General features: G+C 49.3%; 1 protein-coding gene across 1 annotated transcript in view; it reads right to left on the reverse strand.

The window, feature by feature from the left end:
- Positions 1–27,810, reverse strand: part of CHRDL2 (chordin like 2) — a 65,527-nt gene that overhangs the window by 3,033 nt on the left and 34,684 nt on the right. The window contains exons 5-10 of the mRNA XM_034759711.1: positions 27,327–27,420; positions 25,315–25,370; positions 23,126–23,297; positions 21,595–21,789; positions 17,943–18,125; positions 5,238–5,330 (exon numbers count right to left, since the gene is read on the reverse strand). Coding sequence (XP_034615602.1) covers positions 5,238–5,330; positions 17,943–18,125; positions 21,595–21,789; positions 23,126–23,297; positions 25,315–25,370; positions 27,327–27,420 — 793 coding nt within the window. The remainder of the gene's footprint in view (positions 1–5,237; positions 5,331–17,942; positions 18,126–21,594; positions 21,790–23,125; positions 23,298–25,314; positions 25,371–27,326; positions 27,421–27,810) is intronic.

Raw genomic sequence — 27,810 nt, forward strand, 5'->3', positions numbered from 1 at the left:
AAGGATAGATTATAGAAGAATAGTTTCTTCCACTGCAGAGTGAAATTCTATGGCCTGTTTTGCACAGGAGGTCAGATTAGGGTGATCAGAGTGATCCCTGCTGGCCCTAAAATCGATGAAGTTATGGACGTGATCCTGCAGTCTGTGCTCAACCCCCTGACTTCAATGGAAGTGGGTCTGAGTAAAGACAAATATCTCCATGGATCACATCGCCTCTGAAACTTAGCCATCCACAGGGTAGAGGGTAGCATTCAGAAACCTCTGGTGGAGAAAGGTGGCTAAGGAAGACCAGAGCTAAACTCCTGATCTGTGCCCTGAGGCCTTTACAATCCATGCTTCACGGAGGATGTTTACGTCTGTAAGATCTCACCAAAGAGACCTGCCAATAATGAACTTACATTATCATTAGTTGTTTTTTTTTTTTGCGTTAATGTAGTGCCCCATCAACCCTGACTCCATCTTGGGATTCCACAGAGCATGGGGATTTCAAACGCGAGGGGGAGATCCTGAAACCATCCCCGCTGCGGTGATTTTAGGGGCTTTCCACATCAGTTTTCCATTATGATTTTCAGTTGGAACCGCAAACCCAAAATAGAAAAAGACCTTGGCCCCTCTGCCCAAAAGCTACAGTGAAGGGCCTAGGGTTACGGTTAGTGTTGAGGTTAGATAAGGAAGGAGATGTAGAGAAAACCAGCAACCCAGGGGTCCTATTACCTTTTTCTTCCTGCTATACAGTTTTCAACCTGTATAGCAATGGAGGCTATGCATGATTGACACGGAAATAAGACTGCTGTGCAAAGACTCCTCCCACTCTGGGCCCCCTAAATCCCAGCTCTCTAGAATCAAGCATATATAGCAAGCTACTGCCCAGAAATACACTCACAGTACGAAACAATCGCATCCTCCAATGGCTCCCCGGTCATTCCAATTTAAAACCTTCCACAGAGTTACTCCAACCTATTCCATGATTCTTGGGAGGAAGGGCAGATTTGAGGCAGTGTAGCCCTAGGGCACTGCTCTGGGACTCAGAAGACTTGAATGCTATTCTTGGCTCTGCCACTGATTTGCTGTGTGACCTTGGTCAAGTCAGTTCACATGTCAGTGCCTCTTTCTCCTCTCCCTCTTAGTTCTGGCTTGTTTACCTAGACTATAAGATCTTAGGGCCAGGGATTGCTCCTACTATGTGTGTATACCATGCTTAGAATGATCTCAATGGGCGCCTCTATGCACTACTATAATACAACTACTCAAAATAGCATGTGGGTGTCAGGAGATGTGGTTTCAATCTCTGCCCAAGATTTCCTGTGTAATCTCTGGCAAATCACCCAACCTACAAGGTTTCTCAATCTGTGAAATGGGGATTAAATAATCCTCAACTACCGCTGAAAAGTATTGGGCAGTTTAATTAGTTAGGGCCAGATCCTCAGCTGGTGAAGGCAGATTACACCAGCTCAAAATCTGGCCCTTTATCTTCGTACAGCACTTTCAATATGGTAAGTGATATAAGTGTTAAGTATTATTGGAACTAATCATTTGTATTGTGTGGTTTTTGGAAGAACTGCACTTCTTTTTGTGTTCACGGAGCATCCAAGAAAGTATCACAATTTTCTCAAATGTATTCATTGTTAAAACCAATTCAACACATTTTGGGGGTGAAATTTGTTAACTCTCCAGCTCATCATTGGAAATCTGAAATTCACATTCTGTTACCTCGTTGTGATTGGTCACAAACCACAACCTTGTTGTGATTGGTCGTAACCCCCCTGTGATGGAGTTTTTTTCTGGCCTCTTATTGGCTAAGTGTAATTCCTTTTCTCCTAGATTTCTGGATTACAAATTTAAAATTCCTTTTCTGCTAATGCTCTTGCTAGTAAAACCTTGGCATACGACTGTACAAAGGGCTGGGAAGGACCTTAGATTAAAAATCCAAGTGGAAAATATTTTGCAGTATTTGCCTAGCTCTTATTGGCATTAAACGCATACAGAGTGTCAGCTGAGTCAGAGAGAAAGGATGGCCCGGTGGGTAGGACAGTAGCCTGGCATCCGAGAATGCTGGGTTCAACTTCCAGTATTGCCATAGACTTTCGGTATAACCTAGGGTGAGTCACTTAGGGCAGGTCTACACTACCCACTGGATCGGCAGGTAATGAGCGATCTATCGGGAGAGCGCTCGGGGATCAATTTATCGCGTCTAGATTAGACGCGATAAATTGATCCCCGAGCACTCTCCCGTCGACTCCTGTACTCCACCGCCACGAGAGGTGCAAGCAGAGTCGACGGAAGCAGTCGACTCAGCGCCGTGAAGACGCAGCGGTAAGTCGACCTAAATACATTGACTTCAGCTACTCTATTCTCGTAGCTGAAGTTGCGTAACTTAGGTCGATCCTTCCCCCTCCCCCCAGTGTAGACCAGGGCTTAGTCTCTGTGTGCCTCACTTCTTCATCTGTAAAATGGGGATAATAAAACATTCCTACCTCACGAGTGTGCTAAGGGAATAAATACATTACAAATTGTGAGGTGCTCAGAGTCTATGGTAAAGGGGAGAGATATATATATATATATATATATATATATGTATTTCAGATGGCTAGGACACACACTATAACAAATAAGTGCTGTTGTATATTGGTTCAGATTTATTTTACTGTGAAATATCACAATAATCATTGTACACCCATCTGAAAATCAGCCACGGAAGATGCTGGGGTGGCTGTCTTTTGTATTGCTAGTAAGTTTCTGATTCCAATATTCTATACAGTACTTTGAAACCTTCCTTATTCTCCCCGTAGCTGATCTCAGCCCCTTTAATCCCAGGAAGGATTGTGTATCCCTAATACTGTCATATCCGGGAGGAATATTTTCTAGCTGAATTAGTCTCCTGTCACTGGGCAATTGCTGGCCAAGGCTTTCCTAGAAATCTCGGTAACTGTAATTGATGATTTCACAACATTGCTATTTTTTCACACCACAGACCCTTTCAGAGCAGCACACTTGTGAAATCGCAGCGGGCAGGGTGTTTAGGTCATCGGAAGCTTCATCGGGGAAAAACAGGATCACAATGACATGGTGTTAATCCTTGTGTGGGCGAAATAAGGATGAACAAAAGGAATTTTAAACAGTTATTTTAGGCATTTCTGCCTTGGACATTTTGCAGCCCAATTAATTTTTGTTCTTGAAATCTCCGCTGTGCGTGACTTTAAACAATGGCGCGCTGTGCATGACTCAGGAATGTGAGTGCTCACAAAAGGTGCCAGTCTATTTAAATCCAGAGATTGTGAGCACAGCTCACCAGATCAACAAAAGGCCCTGTCTCCTCAGGTGAGGGAGGGGCCACATAACCCAGGATTTAAGTGCACACGGAAGACAAAGAATGAAAATCAGGGACAGGCGCAAGGGTCAAAGGTTTAAAACGAGCTCTCCCGACAGCACCACTGCTCTGCAATGGAGTTCATGGAGTTGGTTGATGCTGCCTAGAGGAACTCTACCTGGATGCATGAAATGACCAAGAAGGGAAACATGGACTGATGGCCTCAGACACTAAAGTCTTCTAGTTATCCACCAGACAGATGGCAAGTAATCCCACACAACCCTGCTTCAAAGCCCTCTGAACTCAATGAGTCGTTCCATGTACTTAATGGGCTTTGGATAAGGCCTGATATACACTTCATCTCTCTCCTAGCTGGACCCTCTCCAGGTGGAGCGGGAATCTCCACCTGCACTATGCATTCAGTCCCTGGCCCCTTTGCTGACAAAAGTGCCCATCAGTGCTAATTGTAACAGAAGGATTTGTGAGGTAGAAATTAGGATAGTTAGGAAAAGCTTTCTAACTCTAAGCGTGGTTAAGCCCTGGAATAGGCTTGCAAGGGAGGTTGTGGAATCCCCGTCATTGGAGGTTTTTAAGAACAGGTTGGTGGGACAGGGTGCCGGGCATGAAGTGCTTAATCAGCCCCCTGCCACGCCAGCCCCAGTCAAGGGGAATGGATTGGGACTGGCTGAATAGCCCTGCCTGCTTGGCAACTAGAAACACCTGCCAGCCTAAGTAGCCATGGGCTATAAAGGCTGGGAGGGAGATACAGGGAGAGGCCAGAGGCTGAGAGAGACTGGTGGCTCTGGTCTGCTGCTTGTGAAGCCTGGCTGTAAAATCCTGTATATAGATAGTAAGGTGGTAGTGGTGGGAAATAGATATAAATAAAATACACTGGCGATTGCATCAACCTGAGGCGTCCCTGACTGGTTTGTGAGGGCAGCAGGGGCAGAAGCTAGAGGGGCCCAGCTGCGCCTCACTACAGTTGGACCAACAGCTGTCAGGGACTGTCTAGGTTGACTAGATCCTGCCACAAACCAAGGGGCTGGACTCAGGGTCACCGGAACAGGGGGCACCGGGGGCCCATGGCCCCACCCCTTTTTACCGGTCGTAAGGGCGAGCGACAAGGGGAGGGGGCAGAGAGGAGAAATCAGGGGGTGGGGTCTTGGGGGGAAGGGGTGGTGTGAGGGCAGGGCCTCAGGGAGTGGCGGCGGGGGGCACGGTTTGGGTGCCAGTGGCCTCCCCACTTTTAGGAAGCTTCCTCCACTCCTGGCTGGTCTTGTGTTCCTTCCAGCCCTACATTTCTAGGATTCTCTGACATGGCTCCACTGAGCGGAGACCTCACTTTCCTGTTACACAGGCTGCTGAACAGCTATCAGATGATCAGTCTTGGCCTGGATCAAGCCGTGAATGACTGTGCAGCTCAAGCCCTCCACAACCACTCTCTGTCAGCATGTGGCCTGGTGGTGCCAGGTTATTACAACAGTTACACACTTCCAGGAACATTAAGGAGGATTTCAATATTTCGGGGAGTGTTTTGTCAAAGCTATTGCATCACTTTTTCCGGTAATGCCAGATGGATTCGATATAAAAATCAAACAGTTTTACGGACTTTGGAGAGATGTAACCTTTGGGTTGCGTAATCATGTGTCCACTTGAAGGAACTTGGCTGGCCTTTCAAGTATTATTATAAAGTGAAAATGTGACTGGTAACAAAGCAGACTGTGCACATGTTTAAAGACACTTAGTCTGTGCCCCTCGTTAAATGTGGACAAGTCAGTTTGCTCACACTGTATTTCATTTCCCCCCATTTGCTCAGTGGGGTAAAAAAGATCTTTACGGGATGACTAATGAGTCCAGAACACATATCGGTAGAACCCAGTCTGCTATTGCCAGGAGATTACAGAAGTAAAGATTTGCTTTTTATTTGTACCTTCATTTGTTCTGGTGATCAGCCTAAAGTTCTGTGCTTCTGGGTTGAACTCCTGCTTCCTGATCTTCTTGATCTGTATCAAATGAAATATTCCTGGGGACAGAGATGATGGGCATGAATATTTTATAGCCAGTTATAGCTTACAGATCAGCTCCATTTTAAAACAGAACAACCCCCCCACCATCAACAACAAAAAACCCTTCTCTTTAGTTAGCTAATTAGAAAGGTAAAAACACAGGAACAGTGGAAGCACCAGACTGGATCAGACCTGTGGTCCATCTAATAAGAACACAAGAGCTGCCATGTAGGTCAGATCATGGCCCATCTTGCCCAGTACCCTGTCTCCAACAGTGGCCTTTACCAGAGCTTCAAGGGGAGTGTACAGAACAGAGCAATTATGGACAGATCCGCCGCTGTCTTCTACCCCTGACTTCTGGTAGTCAGAGGTTTAGGGTCACCTCAACCATGGGGTTGCACACCTGACCATCTTGTCCCCAAGAACTTATCCAGTTCTTTTTTTGAACCCAGGTATACTTTTGGCCTTCACAACATCCCATGGCAATGAGTTCCACAGGTTAGTTGTGCACTGTATGAAAAAGTATTTCCTCTTGTTTGTATTAAACCTGCAGCCTATTAATTTCATCAAGTGGTCCCTGGTTTTTGTATTGTGGGAAAAAGTAAATAAACCTTCCCTATTCACTTTCTCCACACCATTTGTGATTGTATGGACCTCTATCAGATCCCACCTTAGTCAACTCTTGTCTAAGCTGAACACCCCTAATCTTTTTAGTTTCTCCTCATATGGAAGCCATTCCATACTCTTGATCATCTTTCTTGCCCTTCTCTGAACCTTTTCCAGTTCCACTATATTCTTTTTGAGATGGGACAACCGGAACTGCAGCAGTATTCAAGATGTGGGCGCACCATGGATTTATATTGTGGCATTATGGTATTTTCTGTCTTATTATCTATCCCTTTCCCAGCAGCTCCTAACATTCTGTTAGCCTTTTTGATTGTCGCTGTGCACTGAACAGAAGTTTTTAGAGAACTATCTCTGGTGACTCCAAGATTTCTTTCTGGGGTGGTAACAGCTGGTTTAGACGTATAGTTGGCATTATTTGTTCCAATGTGCCTAACTTTGCATGTATCAACATTGCATTTCATCTGCCACTTTGTTGCCCAGTCGCCCGGTTTGGAGAGATCCCTCTGTAACTCCTCGCATCCCATTATCTCGTCCATTATCCCGTCTCCAAGAGTCGCAACACCAGATACTTCAGAGGAAGGTACAAAAAAACTTGCATTGAGTTATCATGATTTCAAAATATCTCTGTAATAATAGGAATAACTAATAACAGTAGCACTTGGAGACCCCAGCCAAGGCCAAGGCCCCATTGCGCTGTACAGCACCTAGCACCTGATCTCAGCTGGGGCCTCCAGCTGCTACCATAACACAGACAATAACAGGGCTCTCTCTCTCTCTCATTGCCCTCCTGACAAACACCTCCAGCCTCATCTCTGCACCCCTCCTTTCAGACCCCCTCGTTCCCATGTCCATGGAACTGGCTGATGCTGATTCATATTTCATTTTTCTAGGCATTCAGCAGCCAACATTTTTTTTTAATCCCCCAGTTTAGAAATGTAGCTTGACTAGGAAATATAAAAATATTTCTATATAGATTTATGCTTCTTTTGTGCCAGAGTCAGAATGCGAGCGGAGGCGTTTGAGTGAATTGTTTAATTCAAGAAAACCAGAACATGTATTTAGCAATGGAAATGACCTTTAAAATGGATTAGGTATTATAACGTTCATATTAAGTAGTGAAGTGCTGACAAACGTGCCAGGTATGCCTGGAACATCCTTCCTCACCCTCTCCCTTAGCTCACTCTTCTGCCAAGGGCAGCCTCTGTGTCCACTGGTTTGGGATGTGAGAGGAAGTGTCCGCTAGTGGTTGAAGCAGAGGACTCAAAGGCATGACTAGAGCTGAGTGAATCATTTTTGATTTTTCGATTTGGTGGCCGAATTGAAAAACTGAAGAAAAAATCAGTTAATTTCAAACCCAAATTGAGGTGTTGGGTTTTCTTCAGTTCTTCTCAATGAAATAAAAAACCTGAAAACATTTCCTTCAGGTCGAACGAAACATTTAAAAACTGTCATTTCAGCTCAACGTTTCGGACATTTCCAAGATCCTTGTTTTCCGTTTTTTTTCAGTCGAAGCTACTTGCCGAATTTGACCTAAATTCACAAATAGTTTCAGCGCCCAGAGAAATGCATTTTCTGGTGAGTTTACTATTAGCCAAAATAAAAAGTCACCCAGCCTTAGTCCTGACTCTTGGCCTCCATTTCTAGCTCTGGCTCTGCCTTTGAGCTGATCTGTGGCTTTGGGCAGCCTCAGTGCACTCTCTGTATAAAATGGATATAATACCTCCCTCACCGGAGTGCTTAGAGGCTTAATTAATGACTTGATGAAGTATGGTCCAGTGAATAGGGACCTCGCCTGGGCTGTGGGACACCTGTGTTTGATTCCTCTTCTGACACAAACATCCCATATGACCCTGGGCAAGTCACCTAGCCACTTTGGGCCTCAGTTCCCCATCTGTAATACGGGGATAACAGCCCTGCCCTACCTCACAGGGGTGGTGTGAGGAGAAACACGTTGGGAGTTTGAAGCTGCTCGGCTTCTTTGGTGATGGGGGCCATGTGAGTTCCTTAGTTAGATAACTAGAAAACATTGAACTTCCTTAGCTATAAAAGATCAGAGTAGATTATGGCTCACACTGGAGCATCCATTTCAGTAGGACCCACAGGGGCTTCACAGAGAAGAAGTCTTCTGTGTGAGGGGCTAAGTGGATCCAGCAAGGTTAGCAGATAGGTGGAGAGAGACAGAAGTCCTGTCCTCTTAAGGAGCACAGCTTCCTGAGGGGATCCTTGCTTTTCTCCTTCATTCACCTTTCCTAGTGGGCAAAGGGCCCTCCACTCTCCTGAGGCCAGCAACAGTCCTAGCCATGTGAGAAAACCGTGTGCGCGTCTGTGTGTGAACTGACACAGCCCCGAGCGTGTGTCTATAGAGAGTGCTACACAGTTCTGACAGCAGCATACATGCGTGTGAGAGAGAGAGAGAATGGCAGCTGACACAGGCCTGGCCAACAAGGTACATGTGTCTGTGTCTCTGAGACAGTGAGAATTGCTACTTGTCACAGAATCATAGATTTCAAAGCCAAAACGTATCATTTTGATCAGCTAATCTGGCCTGCATAAAGGCCAGAGTACTCACCCAGTAATTCCGGAGGGGGGGCAGGGGGAGAGAGAGCGAGTGAAAATCTGCTAAAATGCTCCCTAAAACAGTCTTATCAACAGCCTGAATAAAAAGAGACGGACAGAAAAATCCAGTGTGTGCGTTCCACCCTGTGACGTGACTACAGGGCTCAGCTCATCTATCTGTAAAGTAATGCACATTGGAAAAAATAACCCCAACTATACATACAATATAATGGGGGCTAATTTAGCTACAACGGATCAGGAAAAAGATCTTGGAGTCATCGTGGATAGTTCTCTGAAGATGTCCACGCAGTGTGCAGAGGCAGTCAAAAAAGCAAACAGGATGTTAGGAATCATTAAAAAGGGGATAGAGAATAAGAAGGAGAATATATTATTGCCCTTATATAAATCCATGGTATGCCCCCATCTTGAATACTATGTACAGATGTGGTCTCCTCATCTCAAAAAAGATATACTGGCATTAGAAAAGGTTCAGAGAAGGACAATTAAAATGATTAGGGGTTTGGAACGGGTCCCATATGAGGAGAGATTAAAGAAGCTAGGACTTTTCAGCTTGGAAAAGAGGAGACTAAGGGGGGATATCATAGAGGTATATAAAATCATGAGTGATGTGGAGAAAGTAGATAAGGAAAAGTTATTTACTTATTCCCATAATACAAGAACTAGGGGTCACCAAATGAAATTAATAGGCAGCAGGTTTAAAACAAACAAAAGGAAGTTCTTCTTCACACAGCGCACAGTCAACTTGTGGAACTCCTTACCTGAGGAGGTTATGAAGGCTAGGACTATAACAGCATTTAAAAGAGAACTGGATAAATTCATGGAGGTTAAGTCCATTAATGGCTATTAGCCAGGATGGGTAAGGAATGGTGTCCCTAGACTCTGTTTGTCAGAGGGTGGAGATGGATGGCAGGAGAGAGATCACTTGATCATTGCCTGTTGGTCCACTCCCTCTGGGGCACCTGGCATTGGCTACTGTGGGTAGACAGGATACTGGGCTAGATGGACCTTTGGTCTGACCTGGTACGGCCATTCTTACGTTCTTATCTGCTCCCCAGGAGTCCCGCTAGGGAGTGACAGCAATGGCGGCAGGGGGCTAAGGGAAGGATGGATCGTTTATACCATGCAAGTTCCATCCCCCGGCTCCTGCAACAGTCTCCTCAAAGCCCACTTCTTTCTGCTCTCTGCCCCCAGCTCTGAGCCCCATCCCAGTGCATAGAAACTTAAAAATCAATGCCAGTGCTTTATAATGCCTTAGGAAATAACAGCACTCGCCTGCTTCACAAGGGTGTTGCCATGCTTACTAAATTAACATGATGTTAGGTCTAGGTGTACTTAATCCTGCCTCAGCACAGCGGGCTGGACTAGATGACCTCTGGGTTTCTCTTCCAGCTGGACACTTCTATGATTCTGTATTTACAAGTGCTTTGAGATCCTCAGATGAAACACATGAAGAGTGTCCTCTTGCGCCCTCTGAAATCAATGGCAAAGTTTGCACTGATTTCCACAGGCCCAGAATCAGGCCCTATACTCTTATAATTGAAGTGATGTGTAGACACAGACTGTACCAAAGCAGGAATAAATAATACCGCCTAGGGGTGAGAAATACTATAGGTCACACACAATAGTGAGGTGGATGAACTCCAATGGTCTGCTCCCAGCCTCCCTGCACCCACAAATCTTCTTCTGTTACTCAAGTGAAATACAGCGTACTGGTGGAATCCATACGTGCCGGAGCTCACACAGTCTCCCAGCAGTAACACTCTATGCTGCCAAGCAAAAGAGCAGAGCTGGACTCTTGGATGAGGGATTTCCCTGTCTTGGCTGGCAGAGCTGCAAGCTCCCTGGAGGCATTAAGCATTTGGCCTTGGTAGGTGGGAGGACCACACCATGCACTGTTTTGGTAATGACCCCTGCCAACCAATGATGAGCAGCCAGTGTCTGCTCATGAACTTGGCCCGATATCCTGAGTCAATGTCTCAGACTGTGACAATCCTTCAGTGCCTGTGAATCTCAGCATCCATGGCTGGAGACAGAGACAGACCTAGAAGGGATGGGTACTCCAGTGGAGGAGCTCAGATACCATGGTGATGGGTGTCCTTATTAAAACCTAGATCGGTACAGCCTTCATATTATATTATATATTATAGAGGTCACCTGAGGAAGAAGAACCTGGCCAATGTAAGAAAGAAGGCATTTATGGGTATGGATAGAAAGAACGGTTACTTACCTTCTGTAACTGTTGTTCTTCGAGATGTGTTGTTCACGTCCATTACACATTAGGTGTGCGCGCGCCGCGTGCACGGACGTTGGAAACTTTTTCCCTTAGCGGCTCCCGTCGGGTCGGCAGGGCCCCCCCCTCCCGCCAGAGCGGCGCCCTGCTCTAAGGTATATAAATCCCTGCAGACCCGGCCCCTTCGGTTCCTTCTTGCCAGAGACTCCGACAGAGGGGAAGGAGGGTGGGAAGTGTAATGGACGTGAACAACACATCTCAAAGAACAACAGTTACAGAAGGTAAGTAACCGTTCTTTCTTCTTCGAGTGATTGTTCATGTCCATTACACATTAGGTGACTCCCAAGCTTACCATTGGAGGTGGGTAGGAGTCAAGGTACCACTGATTGTAGCACAGCCCGTCCAACCACTGCGTCCTCTCTGGTCTGATGGTGGATCGCGTAGTGGGCTGTGAACGTATGCACGGACGACCAGGTGGCCGCTTTACAGATTTCCTGGATAGGAACCTGTGCCAAGAAGGCCGTCGAGGACGCTTGGGCCCTAGTCAAGTGAGCCCGGATCTCTGGGGCCGGGATGTTGGCGAGCTCATAACACGTGCGTATACAATGCACAATCCATGCTGACAAGCGTTGTGTCGAGATAGGCAGGCCTCTCATACGTTCCGCAACGGCAATAAACAGCTGAGGTGTTCTGCAGAACGACCTGGTCCGCTCCAGATAGAACGCCAATGCCCTTCGAACATCGAGGGTATGGAGGCTGCGGTGATAAGGGTCTGTATGGGGTTTAGGGAAGAACACCGGTAGACAAATGTCCTGCCCCATGTGAAACTGCGAGACCACTTGTGCGGCCTCAGTTGCACCTTATCTTTATGGAAAACTGTATAAGGGGGTTCTGAAGTGAGGGCCCTCAATTCCGATACCCTCCTGGCCGATGTGATGGCCACGAGAAACGCCACCTTCCACGAGAGGTGCGTGAGGGAGCAAGTGGCTAGGGGCTCAAAGGGGGGACTCATGAGTCTTGTTAGGACTAGGTTCAGACTCCACGCCGGGACAGGCGGGCGCGAGTAGGGAAACACCCTCTCCAGCCCCTTGAGGAATTGGGCTACTGTGGGGTTGGAGAACACTGACACTCCCAACTCCCCCGGGTGGAACGCCGATATGGCAGCCAAATGCACTTTAATCGAGGCGGGGCGAGCCCCTGATGCTTGAGGTGCAGTAAGTAGTCCAGGATCAATGGAACCGAGGCTTGCAGAGGCTGTATGTGCTGAGGCTCGCACCAGTGGGAGAACCTCTTCCATTTGGTCAGGTAGGTCGCTCTTGTGGAGGGCTTCCTACTACCAAGGAGAATTTGCTGAACCTGGTGAGAGCACCTGTGTTCCGCATCGTTCAGCCAGAGAGATACCATGCCGTGAGATGTAGTGACGATAGGTTCGGGTGGAGTAGGCGACCCCTGTCCTGTGTGACTAGGTCGCGATGGAGCGGGAGGGTAATCGGGTCGGCTATGGACAATTCCAGCAGGGTCGTGAACCAATGCTGCCGTAGCCATGCCGGGACGATGAGGATAATTGTCGCCTTGTCCCTGCGGGTCTTGAGGAGGACCTTGTGGATGAGCGGGAATGGCGGGAAGGCATACCTCAGGCTCCCTCCCCACAGAATCGCGAAGGCATATGCCAACGATCCTGGGCTGAGGTTCTGAAACGAGCAAAACTGAGGGCGTTGTCCGTTGTCCTTGGTGGTGAAAAGATCCACCCGGGGAAAGCCCCACTTCCGGAAGATTGAATGCAGGACGTCCTGCCTCAAAGCCCATTCGTGCGTGTGGTAGGATCGGCTGAGGCGGTCCGCTAATCTGTTTTGGATCCCTGGGAGATACATTGCAATAAGATGGACCGCGTGGGCTATACAGAAGTCCCATAAGTGGAGTGCCTCGCGACAGAGGGGAGAGGACCGAGACCCGCCCTGCTTGTTTATATAGAACATGGCGGTAGTGTTGTCTGTCAGAACTGCCACGCTGTGACCTTCTATGGTGGCGTGGAAGGTCTGACAGGCGAGGCGAACCGCCCTCAGCTCCTTCAGATTGATGTGAAGCAACCTGTCTTCCCTGGACCACAATCCTTGGGTCCGCAGTTCCCCCTGGTGTGCCCCCCAACCCAGGTCCGATGAATCTGTTACTAACATCAGAGTGGGTTGTGGGGCAGCGAAGGGATCCCCTCGCAGACCTGCTGTTGATCGAGCCACCAGCGGAGCGAGCTCAACACCCGAGCCGGGATCGTCACCACCAGATCCAAGGGGTCTCTGTTGGGGCGGTACGTTTGGGTAAACCACAACTGCAAGGGTCTGAGCCTTAGGCGGGCATGTCTGACCACGTGCGTGCAGGCTGCCATGTGTCCCAGGAGCTGCATGCAGCACCTTGCCGTTGTCGTGGGAAATTTCTGGACGGAGCTTACGGCCCCTTGAATTGCCAAGAACCGCGACTCTGGGAGACTTGCCCGCGTGGTCGCCGAGTCCAGGACTGCGCCTATGAAGCCCAGTCTCTGTGTGGGCGTTAATGTGGACTTGGGCATGTTGACCAGTAGGCCGAGCCTGCCGAACATCCATAAGGCCAGCGTCACCTGAGAGTGGACCTCGGCCTCCGACCTGCCCGCGAGGAGCCAGTCGTCTAAGTACGGGAACACGCGCATCCTTCTTTTCCAAAGGAAGGCTGCTACCACGGACATGCATTTCATGAACACTCGCGGTGCCGATGCTAGGCGAAAGGGCAGGACCGTAAATTGGAAATGGCGCTGGTTGACGGTGAAGCGCAGGAACCGCCGGTGGGCCGGATTGATGGCGATGTGAAAATACGCATCTTTCATATCGAGGGCAGCATACCAATCCCCCGGATCCAGGGATGGGATAATAGTTCCAAGGGAGACCATACGGAAACGCGTTCTGACCGGGAACTTGTTCAGTTCGCGCAGGTCCAAAATGGGACGGAGGCCCCCTTTTGCCTTGGGAATCAGGAAGTACCTGGAGTAGAATCCTTTTCCCCTTAGGTCTGGTGGAACCTCTTCCACTGCTCCCACTGTGAGGAGGGTCTGCACCTCCTGCATGAGAAGTTGCTCGTGAGAGGGGTCCCTGAAGAGGGACGGGGAAGGAGGATGGGAGGGAGGGAGCGAGGACAACTGGAGGGTATAACCCGCCTTCACTGTGCGCAGGACCCAGCGGTCCGATGTTATGCGCGACCATGCCCAGTAGAAATGGGACAGGCGGTCCTTGAAACTTAGAGGTGGATCCGGCATGGGATGTGGTACGCTGTCCTCGAGCGTAACTTCAAAAGCCTGGTTTATTCCCTGGCTGCGGCTTGCCCTGGCCGTGACCTTGGCCTTGGTTAGGCGTATTGTTACGTCTCCGCCTGTTACCCTGCCACGACGGCGGTACGGTTCGTGCCGAGGGCGAGGGTGGTACTGCCTCTGTGGTGGTTGAGGCTTAAAGGGCTTGCGCTGTGTCACCGGGGTATGCATTCCTAACGACTTTAGAGTCGCTCGCGAGTCCTTGAGGCTATGTAGCCTGGCGTCCGTTTGTTCTGAGAACAAGCCTGACCCTTCAAACGGGAGGTCCTGCAGGGTGGTCTGCACCTCTGGCGGGAGGCCAGAAGCCTGTAACCATGCCGAACGCCTCATCACTACCCCTGACGCAATTGTCCTAGCCGCTGCATCAGCTGAGTCAAGGGAGGCCTGCAATGAAGTTTTGGCCACCGCCATTCCCTCGTCCACCAGGGCCATGAACTCTGGATGTGAATCCAGAGGTAGGGATTCTTTGAACTTGGAGACTGATGCCCAAGAATTAAAACTGTGCCTATTTAGAATCGCCTGTTGATTAGCGATCCTCAGTTGGAGGCCCCCAGACGAATAGACTTTCCTCCCGAATAAGTCAATCGTTTCGCCTCCTTGTCCTTGGGCGCAGGGGCTTGCTGGCCATAGCGCTCTCGTTCGTTGACCGCAGAGACTACTAGTGAACAAGGAGACGGGTGCAGAAAGAGGAAGTCAAAGATGGGGCGAAGTATTTTCTCTCCACGCCTCTTGCAGTTGGTGCACTGGAGGCCGGCGTTTGCCATACCATCTTATAGTTAGACTGGACTGTCCGTATAATCGGGAGAGCGACTCTGGAGGGGCCCTCCGGGCTCAGGATGTCGACCATGGGGTCCTCCTGCTCTACAGTCTCCTCTGCTTGCAAGCCCAGGTTGAGGGCTACCCGGCGAAGCAGGTCCTGGTGCGCCCGATGATCAATCGGGGGAGGGCCAGACACTGTCATGCCCGCCACTGCCTCATCCGGCGAGGAGGAAGAGGTCGGGGCCTTTTGCCCATCCTCACCTTCCTGCAACCCGTCATCGACTGGTTGTTCCCCTGGGGCCTGTCCCACGGTGTGGGACTGGGACGGTACCATGCTCGGTGCCGAGTCCACTCCCTCCCGCTCCTGCGGTCTAGAGATTGTTGCCTCCTTGTGAGAGGGCGGACGGTACCGCGGAGAGCGGGATCAGTACCCTGATGGCCCAGATCTCGAGGCCCTAGATGGGGGCCCTTGTTGGTGGTAGGCCCAGGGTGTCCAGAATGGCCATTGGCTTGGTTGGCCCTATTGGGGATGACCACAGGCTTCATAGTCTCTACTAGCCTGTGCCCTGTGAGCATACCCGCTGTACCGGCCCGAGTCAGTCTCCGACACCACGGATTGTGATCTGGAAGGCCACGGCGGAGCCGTTGAACGGTGCCGGTCTGGGTTTGGGGAGTAGTGTCTCCGCGACCAGGACCTGGAGCAGCATCTCACTGACCTGGACCTGGATCGGTACCGGTGACCACGGGACCGGGAACGACTACGGGTGGTCGGTCTCGGGGAACGTGTCGCTGACACAACCCGGTGCCGACTTGCATGTGGCTGCTGAGTCGGTGCCGACCGCTTACTGAGGCCCGACGGCTGTGGCACTTTCTGCGCGGAGGGCAACCGGGAGTCCACCGAGGCGGAACTCGACCAGGACTGGTGCCTTGAACGATGCCGGGATGGCGACCGTGATGGGCGCACCATCGCCGGCTTGCCTCTGGGTGGCAGTCTCGGCGGAGCGTCCTTAGTTTGTGGAGGGCCCTCAATGGACAATGCAATGAGGTCTTTTGCTGCCTCATATGTGTCCGGAGTGGAGGGCTATTCCAAGAGCTCCTCCAGCCCTTCTTCCTCACTCGACGCGCCTATCCCGGGGCTCAACGGGCCTTTTGGCGCCGGAGCCAATACCGGAGCCTGTGCCGGGGCCATGCTGGCCTTAGACGCACTCGAGGTCTTCGCTGGTGCTGCCCTCTTATGCGGGGAGCATCCTCGGGCCTTGGGTTGGCCCTTCGACTTTGCCGGCGAAGACGACCGGTGCCGTAACTGCCCCCGTTGGGTCGGTGCCGTGGGCTTCGGGTGACCCGCCGGAGCCGGTTCCCGAACCGATGCCGGGGCGCTCCGCACTGAGGCAGACAGTGCCGTCGAAGTGGGGGGCTGTAACGCCGTCTCCATGAGCAGCTGCTTGAGGCGAAAGTCTCTTTCTTTCTTAGTTCTGGGCTTGAAGGCCTTGCAGATCTTGCAGCACTCTTTCTGGTGAGCTTCCCCCAGGCAGCGGAGACACGGGTCATGGGGGTCGCTCAATGGCATAGGCTTACGACACGTGGCACAAGCCTTGAAGCCTTGGGCGTGCGGCATGCCCCGCCGCCCAGGGCCGGTGCCGGGGTTGACCAAACAACCACAGCAAGAACTTCAAGTACTTAATGAACTGTTAACTACTAAGCATCCGAAGAAGTGGGCTGTAGTCCACGAAAGCTTATGCTCTAATAAATTTGGTAGTCGCTAAGGTGCCACAAGTACTCCTGTTCTTTTTACTAACAACTAAAGAACTGATAACTGTTGTTCAGATAACACTAATGACTATGCTAAGGGACACTCTCAGACGAGAGACAGAGTTGTTCCAACGCTGCCACGGACGGTAAGAAGGAACTGAAGGGGCCGGGTCTGCAGGGATATATATACCCTAGAGCGGGGCGCCGCTCTGGCGGGAGGGGGGGCCCTGTTGACCCGACGGGAGCCGCTAAGGGAAAAAGTTTCCGACGTCCGTGCACGCGGCGCGCGCACACCTAATGTGTAATGGACGTGAACAATCACTCGAAGAAGATAATGAGCTTAGTGAACCATAAGGAACAACTGAAATGGAGATCTTCTGATATAATAATACCCTCCATTTTCAAGCACCCAGAGCCTTCTAGCCTGTTCCAGTTTATTATGGGTGATCCACAGAGCAATCATCTACTAAATCAAGAATCTGAATTACAATGGGCAGTGGACAGTGGCTAACAGGTCCAGTGGGCCAGATCCTCCGCTGGTGTAAATAGGAACGTAGGATGTTAGTCTGTTACTCATTAAGGTCACACTGGACTCCTCATTGTTTTTGAGGATGTAGGACTGGAAAGGAGTTCCAGTCCCCTTGTAAATTGGTGTAGATCATTTGAAGTCAGTGGAGTGACGCTGACTTATACCAGCTCAGGAAACTGCACGGTACCGTACGATATGTATAGTGTTTAATTTGAGGTCTCCTCTCATTTTACTGCTTATTAGCTATACTTCAACCTCAAAAAGTGAGAGTTTTGGGTCAGATCAGTATTCAAAAGTTTGGATCCAAAACCATCGAGTCTGGAGAATTTGACATGTTGTGTGATGTTGATTTCCAGTGTTTGCTGCTTCCTGTTGAGTCAGTATGCGAGTCAGGAGAAGAGCTTTAGTGCAGTATTGCAACGTTTGCTCTTTCAGTTTGGGGTGGAAGATGGAGAGGACATGGCTCAGGCAAAAATGAAAAAGAATGAACGGAACTGTTTTGAGTGTCAGAAAGAGTTCACCTTGGGTTTGGTGTGAATTCAAGGGCAATGGCTGAAGGAGGGTCAGATTTCATCCAGACTGGTTTACTCAACTACTATGCATCAGGTCTATGGTACAATGGGATTACCAGACACATCTGCCTACAACCAATGCTAACCATGGAGATGTCTCCAAATCAGCAGACTGAGGTTACCGAGGTAGGAGCATTGCAGAAAGAAGCCAAAAACATGATTCTCCTGCCAAAGCTGGAGAGGACACTAAACAGGTATGGCAATGACCCTTCAAATAACCCTTAAAAATCCTTTGCTGGTTTCATTCACCAGATTCACCTTTTACCAGTTTCCAGCTGTAAATTTCCACCTCTTCAGAAGAGTCTTTCTCGATTGCAATTTTTCTCAGGTCTTCCTTTGGGCTCTCGGAGCTGGGTGGCACAAACATGTAGACCGATACCCTGTTCGGATTCTTGGCACATCTGGGGGTATTTATTTCATCCGTGGGCTTGACTTTGGCATCTAGGCACAAACAAAGTCAGCATTAGTTGTTTCGCAGCTATGTAGTCAATAAGAGTGGCACAAAGAATGAAGACCAGGCCTTTTATTTATGACTCAGAGCAAGTCTGCACTGCAATCAGAGGTGTGATTACAGCTCAAGCAGACATACCTGAGCTAGCTTTGATCTAGTTAGCAGTGAAGACGCAACACCACTGGCTTCAGTGTGGGCTGTTCACGCCCACCCAGAACCCTGAGCATGTCCTCACATTCCTAGTCCATGCCAGGATCCGTGCCTGTGTCTTCACTGCTAATTTTAGCCATGCTAGCTAGAGCAAAGCTAGCATGGATATGCCTACTCAAGCTCCAGTCACACCTCTGAGTGTAGTAGAATTGAGTCTGAAGGCTCTATCTGAAAATAAGGAGCACCGAATATTATGATGAGTTTTAAAAGGAGACCATTTAGTTTTCTGTAAGTGGATGGAGACCATGACCATATTGCTATTGAATGCTGAGATAGAGACGTACCCTAGCATTAGCAATGGTGAAGGTAGATTTTTTTTAAGTTCTCTGTTATTTGCCATGTGGATTGTTAAAAAACGTTATTTTTCCCGATTCACAGCCTCTGTGTGGTACACAGAAGGTGATAGGGATCGGATAGCAGCAAACTGAAAACTTTCCCAAAACAAAACTGGGCAAAATTCTCATCTCAGATCCTGTCAGTGGGTCTCAACTTAGAATCATAGAATATCAGGGTTGGAAGGGACCTCAAGAGGTCATCTAGTCCAGCCCCCTGCTCAAAGCAGGACCAATCCCCAACTGACCCCCTCAAGGACTGAACTCACAACCCTGGGTTTAGCAGGCCAATGCTCAAAACACTGAGCTATCCTTCCCCCCAAACTTGATTTGCTCTCTCTACCCAGGAGGGTCTCTTAGGGTATATCTAGGGAAGGGGGGCAGGACTTCAGAGCCCGAGCTACAACTTCCAAGCGCTGTCTACACAGCTTGTCTACCCTGCTAGCACAAGCCCCACCAGCCCAAGTCTGTCAACCCGAGCTGGGGGGCTTGCTCTAAAATGCTGTGTAGACCTACCCTCATTGACTTCAGCGGGGATAAAGTAGGGCTCAAACCAAACCCCTGGATCTGGACACTCTTCAATGTGGGGGATGATTTTCCAAACTTTGGGTCAGATCCACAGCTGCTGTAGATCTGCACAGCTCCACTGAAGTCAGCAAAGCTATGTCGGTCTACACTAGTCATTTGGAGGTGTATGTAACACACTGGCCGACCATGTGGGACTGATCAGTCCCTCTGCAGATCATCTGCTGGACCTCCCTGTGGGGGAAGGGAGAGGGGCACGGAGACTTTAGAAGACAAATGCTTTGTACAGTGTTATTAATCGGGTCACTCGTGCTTTTGGGGCATGGGCTCCAGGGAAACAAAGCAAATCTTCCTGTCCTGAGCAGCGAATGAGAGGAAGGTGTATATTAAAGTAGCTGTGGGCTACTCCCCTGGGCTTCTTACACTGGCTTTACATGAGTAACGCCATTGACTTTAGTGGGGTGACTCCTGATTTAAATAGTTGTATCTGAGAGGAGACTCCAGCCTGGGTATAGCCACTCTGAATTGGCACCTCCCAACACCCGCCTGGTAGGGGCTTTTCCGGCTGCACCCCTCTCCTCTGGCCCACTGACATGTCATTTCCACCAGTTCAGACTCACTGGGCCTGCTTGGGATCTCACTTTCCCCAGCCAATCAGGAATAGTTTCAATTAAACCAATGGGAGGGCCCCAAAGTAAAATCGGGGCTAGAGCTTTGGCTGGTGCGTCACAGTGTAGATCCAGGATCGGGCCCCAGGTATAAGTGTGATCAGAATCAGCCCCCTTTATATTCACTCACACCCACTTATTGAGGTGTCACCCACACTCCCTTACACGTCACCTCTGAATCGGGCCTGCCCTGTCAGTTGGGAGGGTGGTAGCTGGAGGGATATTTACAACCTTGGGCAATTTTTAACACTCCCAAGCGAACGTGCGCCGTCAATTTTTGGCTTCTGCAGTAATGAAGAATTCGCTTTCAGATTTGGAAGCCAGTTTGTTGCATTTGGTTGAGGTCCCTGGAACTCAGAGGAACTCTCTCCCACCGCTGAATTTCGCCTTGTTCTCTCGCCCTTTTGGCTGGTAAGCTTTTCACACTACTCCAGAGAAAGTCTGGTTATAAATAAACACAGGGAGTTTATTTTAGGAGTGAGAATATGGGGTCTGATTCTGCTCTCACACCAGTCCTGCACCGGTGTATCTCCCTCCTCTGCAATGGATTTACACTGATATAAATGACATCGGAATCCTGAGAGAGAGAGAAAAGCAGAGCGGTGTTTTGCAATGACCATAACATAAGCATTCAGCTAGCTGTCTGGATTTAGCATGATGCTAACAGGGGTGTACTCAGCCTGCCCTCCTCCACCATTGCCAACACTGGCCTCCATAGTCCTAAAGCAGGCACACCCCCCATTAAAATTGGTGCATGTTTGACCAAGACGGTCCAATAGAGGAGGCATAGCACCACCATCTGTACTGCACTGATTCTAGTGATAGCAAACTACACCCCAGTTACTTTCAGAGCTTTTGCCGAACAAGTAAGCAAGCCTTCCAACCACTCCTTTGTGGCACAGCAAGGTTTTACAAATGGGAGTGCCTATGGCACAGAATGTGACTTGCCATCAGACAACACAATGAATCCGTGGCAGAGCTGGGACTAGAACCCACGAACCCTAGCTCCCAACCTCTCCTCACGGAAGTCAATACCAAAATCATGTGACATGGCTAACCAGTGACAAAGTGGGAGGGATGTGATAACAGCCTACGAGTAACGGAAGGGCCTAGGAGGAATTATTTAGGCAAAATATTTAAGTTGCAGTAAATGTACATTGGGAAAAAGCTCCTAGCGGTGAGATTCATAGATTTCAAGGTCAGAAGGGACCACTGTGATCATCTAACCTGACTTCCTGTAGAACACAGCCCATACAACTTCACTCAGCAATTCCTGCCCCTTGGTTCCAAGTAGACTCCTAAAGAAGTGGAAGAAGTTCCATTGCCTAAACTTCTAAAGCTAAATGAAGTACAGAGAGACATAACTTAGGAAACGGTCCTTCATTGGAAGGGGGGGGCGGATCAGGTGGCCTCACAGGTCTTTTCCATCTCTAATTCCTATGATTCAAGCCAAAAAGCTTTCACAAAAAGTCCAGAATCCAATCAGGAGACACAAAAGTCCATGTGTTAATGTACGTAGTAAGGCCCTAATTTTGTTAACACATAGATGTGCTTAGTCCACTGAAGTCACATGATTACTCTTGTTTGAAGTTCAGCCAGTGCATACGTAGGATTGGGGCATTAAAACTAGCCAAAGGAAAGGGAAGCCAGCAATAAATGAAGGCAAAATACCAGGAGAGAGCAGCGAATGCTGGGGAGGATAGTCTATCTGTTCTCCCACGTACCTGGACATATTTTACAACATTTCCCTTCTACTTTCTCAGGATATTCACAAGGATATTCCTTGGGACACGTAACCTTCTGGCAGTCCTGGATCCCATCCGTGCAGGTACACAGGATGCATGGTAGGACTCCATACAGTCGGAAGACGGGATGCCACACTTCTCCATGAGAGTAGGTCTTCCCATTGTAAACGCAAGCTGAAGAGAAAGAGAGAAGGGTAACAAAATCGTATTGTACCTCTGTATGGTGCCTTTCGTCCTGATGGATCTCAAAGCACTTTGCAAAACTACCAAACTAACAGGCAAACTATGTCAAAGGGATTGCAACACCCACCACTGCAATGCAACCCCCTCTGGGGCACAACATGGCCGCAGCAATACAACAGAATACTTCAGGACAGAAGGTGAGTATGAAAATTATAGGGAAATGAAACTATAAGGGGGATTTAAGCAGTTGAATGTAGCTACAAGAGCTGGAACTTGGCCAGGACAGTAGGGCTAATAGCCCTACTCCTGCATAAATTGCATTGAGATCTTTAATGAGCATGTCAGGACTGTAACTGAAAAAAGAAGGTTGGGCTCCTTAGTAACATGCATCTGTTCAGCACTACTCCGAGGGAAGAGCGCCACCTACTGAATTGCAACACAAGTTGCTGTGGACTCTGACTTTTCCTTGGCGGTCTCCCCTCCAAGGGCCAGAATGTCCCCTCCTAGAGACAAATCCCCAGGAGGGAGCTGGAGGAGGAAAGCATCACCAAGTTACCCGAGTTTTCCCACACAGTTCCAGGAGGCTGCAGCGGTTGTCTCACACCCTCTCCTCACTTTCTAGTTTCCCCAGAGATTCTCTGGGAGACGGACGCCAGGCAGGGCTGTGCTGACAGGAACTAGCCCACTTCTGCCACTAACGCGAGGGGCAGCTCCACAGAAAAGTTACTACAGTCCCAGCCCAGGCTGTGTAAATGTTTCTGCAGGTTTTCCAGGGAGCCTGTGGAGGGACCTTGTGTTCCATACCTGCTCCTCCCCACTTCAAGGATACCTGTCCCAGGAGGCCACAGAAGCTAACCCTTCCCGCAAACTCTCCTTTTGCCTGGGAAGAGGTAGTTCCCTGAATGGAGGATGCATCTGGGAGGCACAAGCTGACCACCAGTAATGAGCTGATCCCTTAGAGAGATGTGAGGGGCTCACTACTCCAAGCATGGCATTTAATCTGACTTGTCACAGGCAGACGTGACACCCCCCCCCACCACCCAGTCTGCTGTTTATATGGCTGCCAATTGACTGGATTCTGCTGCGCTCCAGAAGCCAGCTGAGAATCATAGAATAGACCTCAGGAGGTATCTAGTCCAACCCCCTGCTCAAAGCAGGACCAATCCCCAGACAGATTTTTGCCCCTAGATGGCCCCCTCAAGGATTGAACTCATAAACCCTGGGTTTAGCAGGCCAATGCTCAAACCGCTGAGCTATCCCTCCCCCACATGCCCTCTTCCCGGGGAACATGCAGAAACCTCGCCCCCAGGAATGAACAGCCTGTCACCTTTCTTGTGCTTTTCTTTCAAGATGAATTTGACTGTAGTGCCACCTCCGCCTCCTTTTGGCTTGAAGCCCCTGGGAATGAACTCCAGCGAGGAACTGATCACAGTGGAAGCCGTCCCGCCAAGCAATCTCTTGCTCACCAGATCCCCCGAGCACTGGTCTTGAGAGTGTCTCTGTGAAAGGCCGGAAACAAGGATACTACTGAGTACCAGGCAGTTCGGCTGCTCTGTCTGCGGCGCTTTATGGGAAATGCTAGCTCAAAGTCACGCACACATTTGCTGTGAGGGGGAAATGCTGAGCATCTAAAGAGGCAGCATGGTCTAGTGGATAGAGATCAGGGGACCTGGGTGCTATTCCTGGCTCTGCCACTGGGTGGCCTTGGGCAAATCATTTCGCTTCTCTGTGCCTCTGTTTCTCCTTCCGTCTTGTCTGTTTTGATTGCAGGCTCTCTGGCGCAGGGACTCCCTCTTACTATGTGTGTGCAGCGCCCACAACAATGAGGCCCCGATCTTCGGTGGGGCCTCTAAGTGCTACTGTAACACTCACAATAATGGTAGAGTTGAAATTTGCTACCCTTCCTCTATTCCTGCCACTCAATCCCACTCCCACAGGACATGCGTCAAGTCAAATACCATGTCTGACATCAGCAAAGCTACTCTTGGCTTCTGAACCGAGTCAATGGGTCATATTCTGTGTTTACCCCAGGGGACACACACACACACACACACACACAGCCCCGAGGTCAATATAGGCCACAGGCCAGCAGAAAAGTCAATGTTCTCTCAAGGCTGGTAATCCTGCACTGCATGGGAATACCTTGCTCCTGGCTTTGGGATTCCAGAGAAAAATGGGACAAGACACATAGCACAAAGGATCTCCTTGTGGCTATTTCTGGAGTTTTATAGATTGGAGAGGTGTGGTGCTGGCATTTTGGCCATGGGGCTTTGGAAAGAGTAAGGACAAGAAGCTGTAAGTGACCTAATCCCGCAAACCTGGAATTGGTCATCCAACTCGAAACGCCGTCATGAATCAACCCAAAGGAGCCAGGAGCTCACTTTTTCCTCCCTAGTAGTGTGGATACAAAGACTAGCCAGCGAGGCAGTAGGAAAACATGCTCCCATCCAGCTCACGCTCTGACTGCCACGCTCTGGAAGGAATGGGCTACATTTGTACGAGGGAAAAGGGAGAACCCAGTATTCTGAGCAAAAGCAATTGCTATCACTGCACGGGAATTAGATTGTGTTTGCCCCTGGCTGTTTTCTGCAGCTAACCCTGGCGTCACTCCAATAGGGGCAGCACCAATGGGAGGCATTAATGTAGACAAGGCTCCGACTGCCTCTAGCATTTAAACCACCATATCATTTAAACCTGTTCTGAGCTATGGCGACTATGCCAGTGGCCAGCGGCGCTTTTTCTTTTTACATCAGCAGTAAAGTGGTTAAGGCACTGAACTGGGAGTCAGGAGACCTGGCTTCTATTCCCAATCCTACCAGTAACCAAGTGTGCAACTACTGACACCTCTCTGCTCCCACGTTACATTGAAAGTATAACTGGGTTAAAAAAAGAATTTGGTAAATTCCTGGAGGATGGGTCCATCTATAGCTGTTAGCCAGGCTGGTCAGGGACACAACCCCATGCTCTGGGTGTCCCTAAACCTTTGACAGCCAAAAGTTGGGAGTGGACAACAGAGGATGGATCACTCGATAATTGCCCTGCTCTGTTCATTCCCTCTAAAGCATTGGGCACTGGCCACTGTCAGAAGCCAGGATGCTGATCTAGATGGACCATTGGTTTGGAGTGGTGAGCAGAGCTAAAACTGGGCCATCATCTCTATGCTCCTTTGCATTCAGAAAGGGCTTCCAGACATTTCTGAAGCGTGAAGGCCACTGTTTGTTCCAGGGTTGTATCCTGCTGCCCATCTCCACAATATCCGAGCAACTTCCATGTAAAATAAATAGCATAATGGAGTCTCTAGCGGATTTCATGGAATCTCTGACACGTCTCCCTTTTTGGGATAAAGTCTCTGCCTGGGGTGAATTTTGTTGTTGTTATTGTTGGGGGTTTGGTTTGGGTGTTGGTAGAAGAACAGCTTAAAGGGCAAGTGTTGCAGAAACATGGATTTCCATGAATTGGCGATGTGGTCTATTTTAGAAGGGACACTTGGATTGTTAAAATGTAAACATCACGTACAACACCTCTGTTTAACTGCAGGGGCTCCTCGTCCATTGACTTCTCATAGGAACCGTCTGTAAAACACAACGTTACAACAGGAAACGCAGAAGGTTAAGATAGGAATTACTCTCAACAAACACTTGGCTTCTGGTGTAGGAGGCTCCCAAAAGGAGAATCACTAAAGGAGGCCGCAGGGCACAGATACAATGTGAGCATCAATGGGATGGCATATTAGTTTCCACTAATGTCTCCATATATCCTGGTTTTATGGGGACAGTCCTTGTGTCACCACATCCCAGGCACTCCTGAAATGTCCTGGTTCTTTCATTTCATCAGTCCAAACTTTTGTTGCTGTTGTTTTTCTTTATAGCTACAAAAGTCGGTTCCAAACGTATTGCTATAGCGAGCATTCCACCACCTTAGAAAATGTTGCCCCTAAAGTGTCCCAGAGGTTTTTGATTGCAGCTCCCTCCCCACTGTACATCCCCTTCCTCCTGGCTAAGAAGGGACTATGCTCCCCTTAGCCCAATCCCCATAGCACTTGCCTCTCCCTTGGCCAGTGACGGGAAAGGTCCCGAAGCAGGAAGTGGCCAGGCTGTCTGGGGGTGGGAGCTGCATGGCAGGAGGGAGCTGGAGAGAGACCCCAGGAACTGTGGACAGAGCCACATATGGAACAGGCTGTGACTGCTGGTCATCACAGCTGGGTACAGGTCTGGGTGGGACTTATGGGGAAGCAGCAGCAGATGGGAGGGAGCCAGTGCAGAGGGGCCCCAGTGAGAGACACTAACAGAGCCTGGCTTGGAGACCCACAATGCGTATTTGCTTGAATAGAGACTGGATGGGAGAGGGCTCCCTGGGCAATAGGCCCGAAAAGCCCTAACCCTCACTCCATTGGACTGCCCCAGGGACCCAAACAGGAGCCATTATTGCTCCCTTTGAGCCGTAACTTTAAACCTCTGCACCTCGGGTATTTACAACCTTCTCCCTTCCAGTCCTATCTGTCAGAAACCTTTCCCTTAGCCGTGGGTCTGAGTGGTTATGGAGACCCCCAGGGCTAATGCCTACACAGCCTACCTGAAGCACCTACAGTGCTTGCCTCCAAGACACGGTACACTGGGCAACGTACTGGCATCTTAAAAGTTTGGGGTACAGAGTAGCCCTGATAATTACATATGAAAAGGGGACGGTGGCACTCTCTATCTAAAACCCTGCTTGTCTCACACCAGTTCTGGTGGCTGCTGGCAACATGTCTGCCAGTTTCAGCTCTCAGTTGTCTAACTCTGACTTCCGTGGAGTTACTCCAGATTTACCCTGGTGTAACAGAGCAAAATTGGGGCCTCCAGCTGTTTATTATTTCAGTAGAAGGCAACAGCGTGATATGAAACTGCTGGCCTGATTCTCTGCTCTGAATTTTACATATAAATACAGGGCTTGATTGTCTTCCCACTCTCCCTGGTGTCAATCTAGATGAATGACAGTAAAGTCACTAGAGCTACACCGGGGAGAATCAAGTGAGAGGAGAATCGAGCAGAAAATGCCATTGAGGTTCTTAATTACCTCAGGGTGGTTTTATCCCTTGAGAATGCAGCATTTTCACCAGTTTATCAGAGCAATGACAATAATAGTCATAACCAGTCGTACTTCCACCATCAAAGCAGCCTCTCCCCAGCCTGACCAATGAACTTCCGTGAGGCTGTCATGTCACTAACATAATATCACAGCGCCAGTAAAACAAGGAGTACGACTCAGGCCGTGACACCGATCCGACTTACACTCCACACAAGTACACAGCGGAGGGGCACTGCTGGAAGAGAGAAGAATTTGGCCCAAGAGGCTTTGTAGGCATCAGACTCTCTGACCATTGCTGGTGACACGGAGGCAGAGATTTGTGCAATTTACAGCATGGATTTTCAAAGTCGTATTTAATAAGTGCGACATTCCCCCTCCTGGCTAACGGCCAGGGTTGCGATTCCCATCCACTGACCTGACAGCAGACCTCACTTAGCAGCAGGGACTGGTTCCCATGTTACCTTGGCAAACTTGGCAGCAGGAGTCTGGCACAGTTAGAGGAGAGGAGCACAGCAGATCAGGGCAGGTCACCAAGCCGCAGTAAATCTGGCCTTCCTAGGAAGCACAAAAAACAACCTGATGCATCATCGGCATTAACAATGTCCTGACAAGTACAGTGATACTTAGTGTTTAATAGCCAGGGGCCAAATTGTGCCATTGATTTTTAAGCAGATTTCTCTATTTGATTTCAGTGGGAAGTTCTTAAAAATGGATGGATTGATAGGGCTCTCAATTTGCTATAGCAATAACGGCAGCTGTTGTATAATTAGCAATTACTCCATTCCAGCTTCAATCTATGTAGCCTAGTGGACTGGGACTCAGCAGACCAGCATTCTATTCCCAGCTCTGCCTCTGGACTGCTGGGTGACCTTGGGCAAATTGCTTCCCGCTCTGTGCCTCAATTTCCCCATCTGTAAAATGGGGCTAATGAACCTAACCTTTGTA

This window comes from Trachemys scripta, chromosome 1 (genome assembly GCF_013100865.1).
Source record: "Trachemys scripta elegans isolate TJP31775 chromosome 1, CAS_Tse_1.0, whole genome shotgun sequence".
In the NCBI taxonomy this organism is placed as follows: Eukaryota; Metazoa; Chordata; order Testudines; family Emydidae; genus Trachemys; species Trachemys scripta.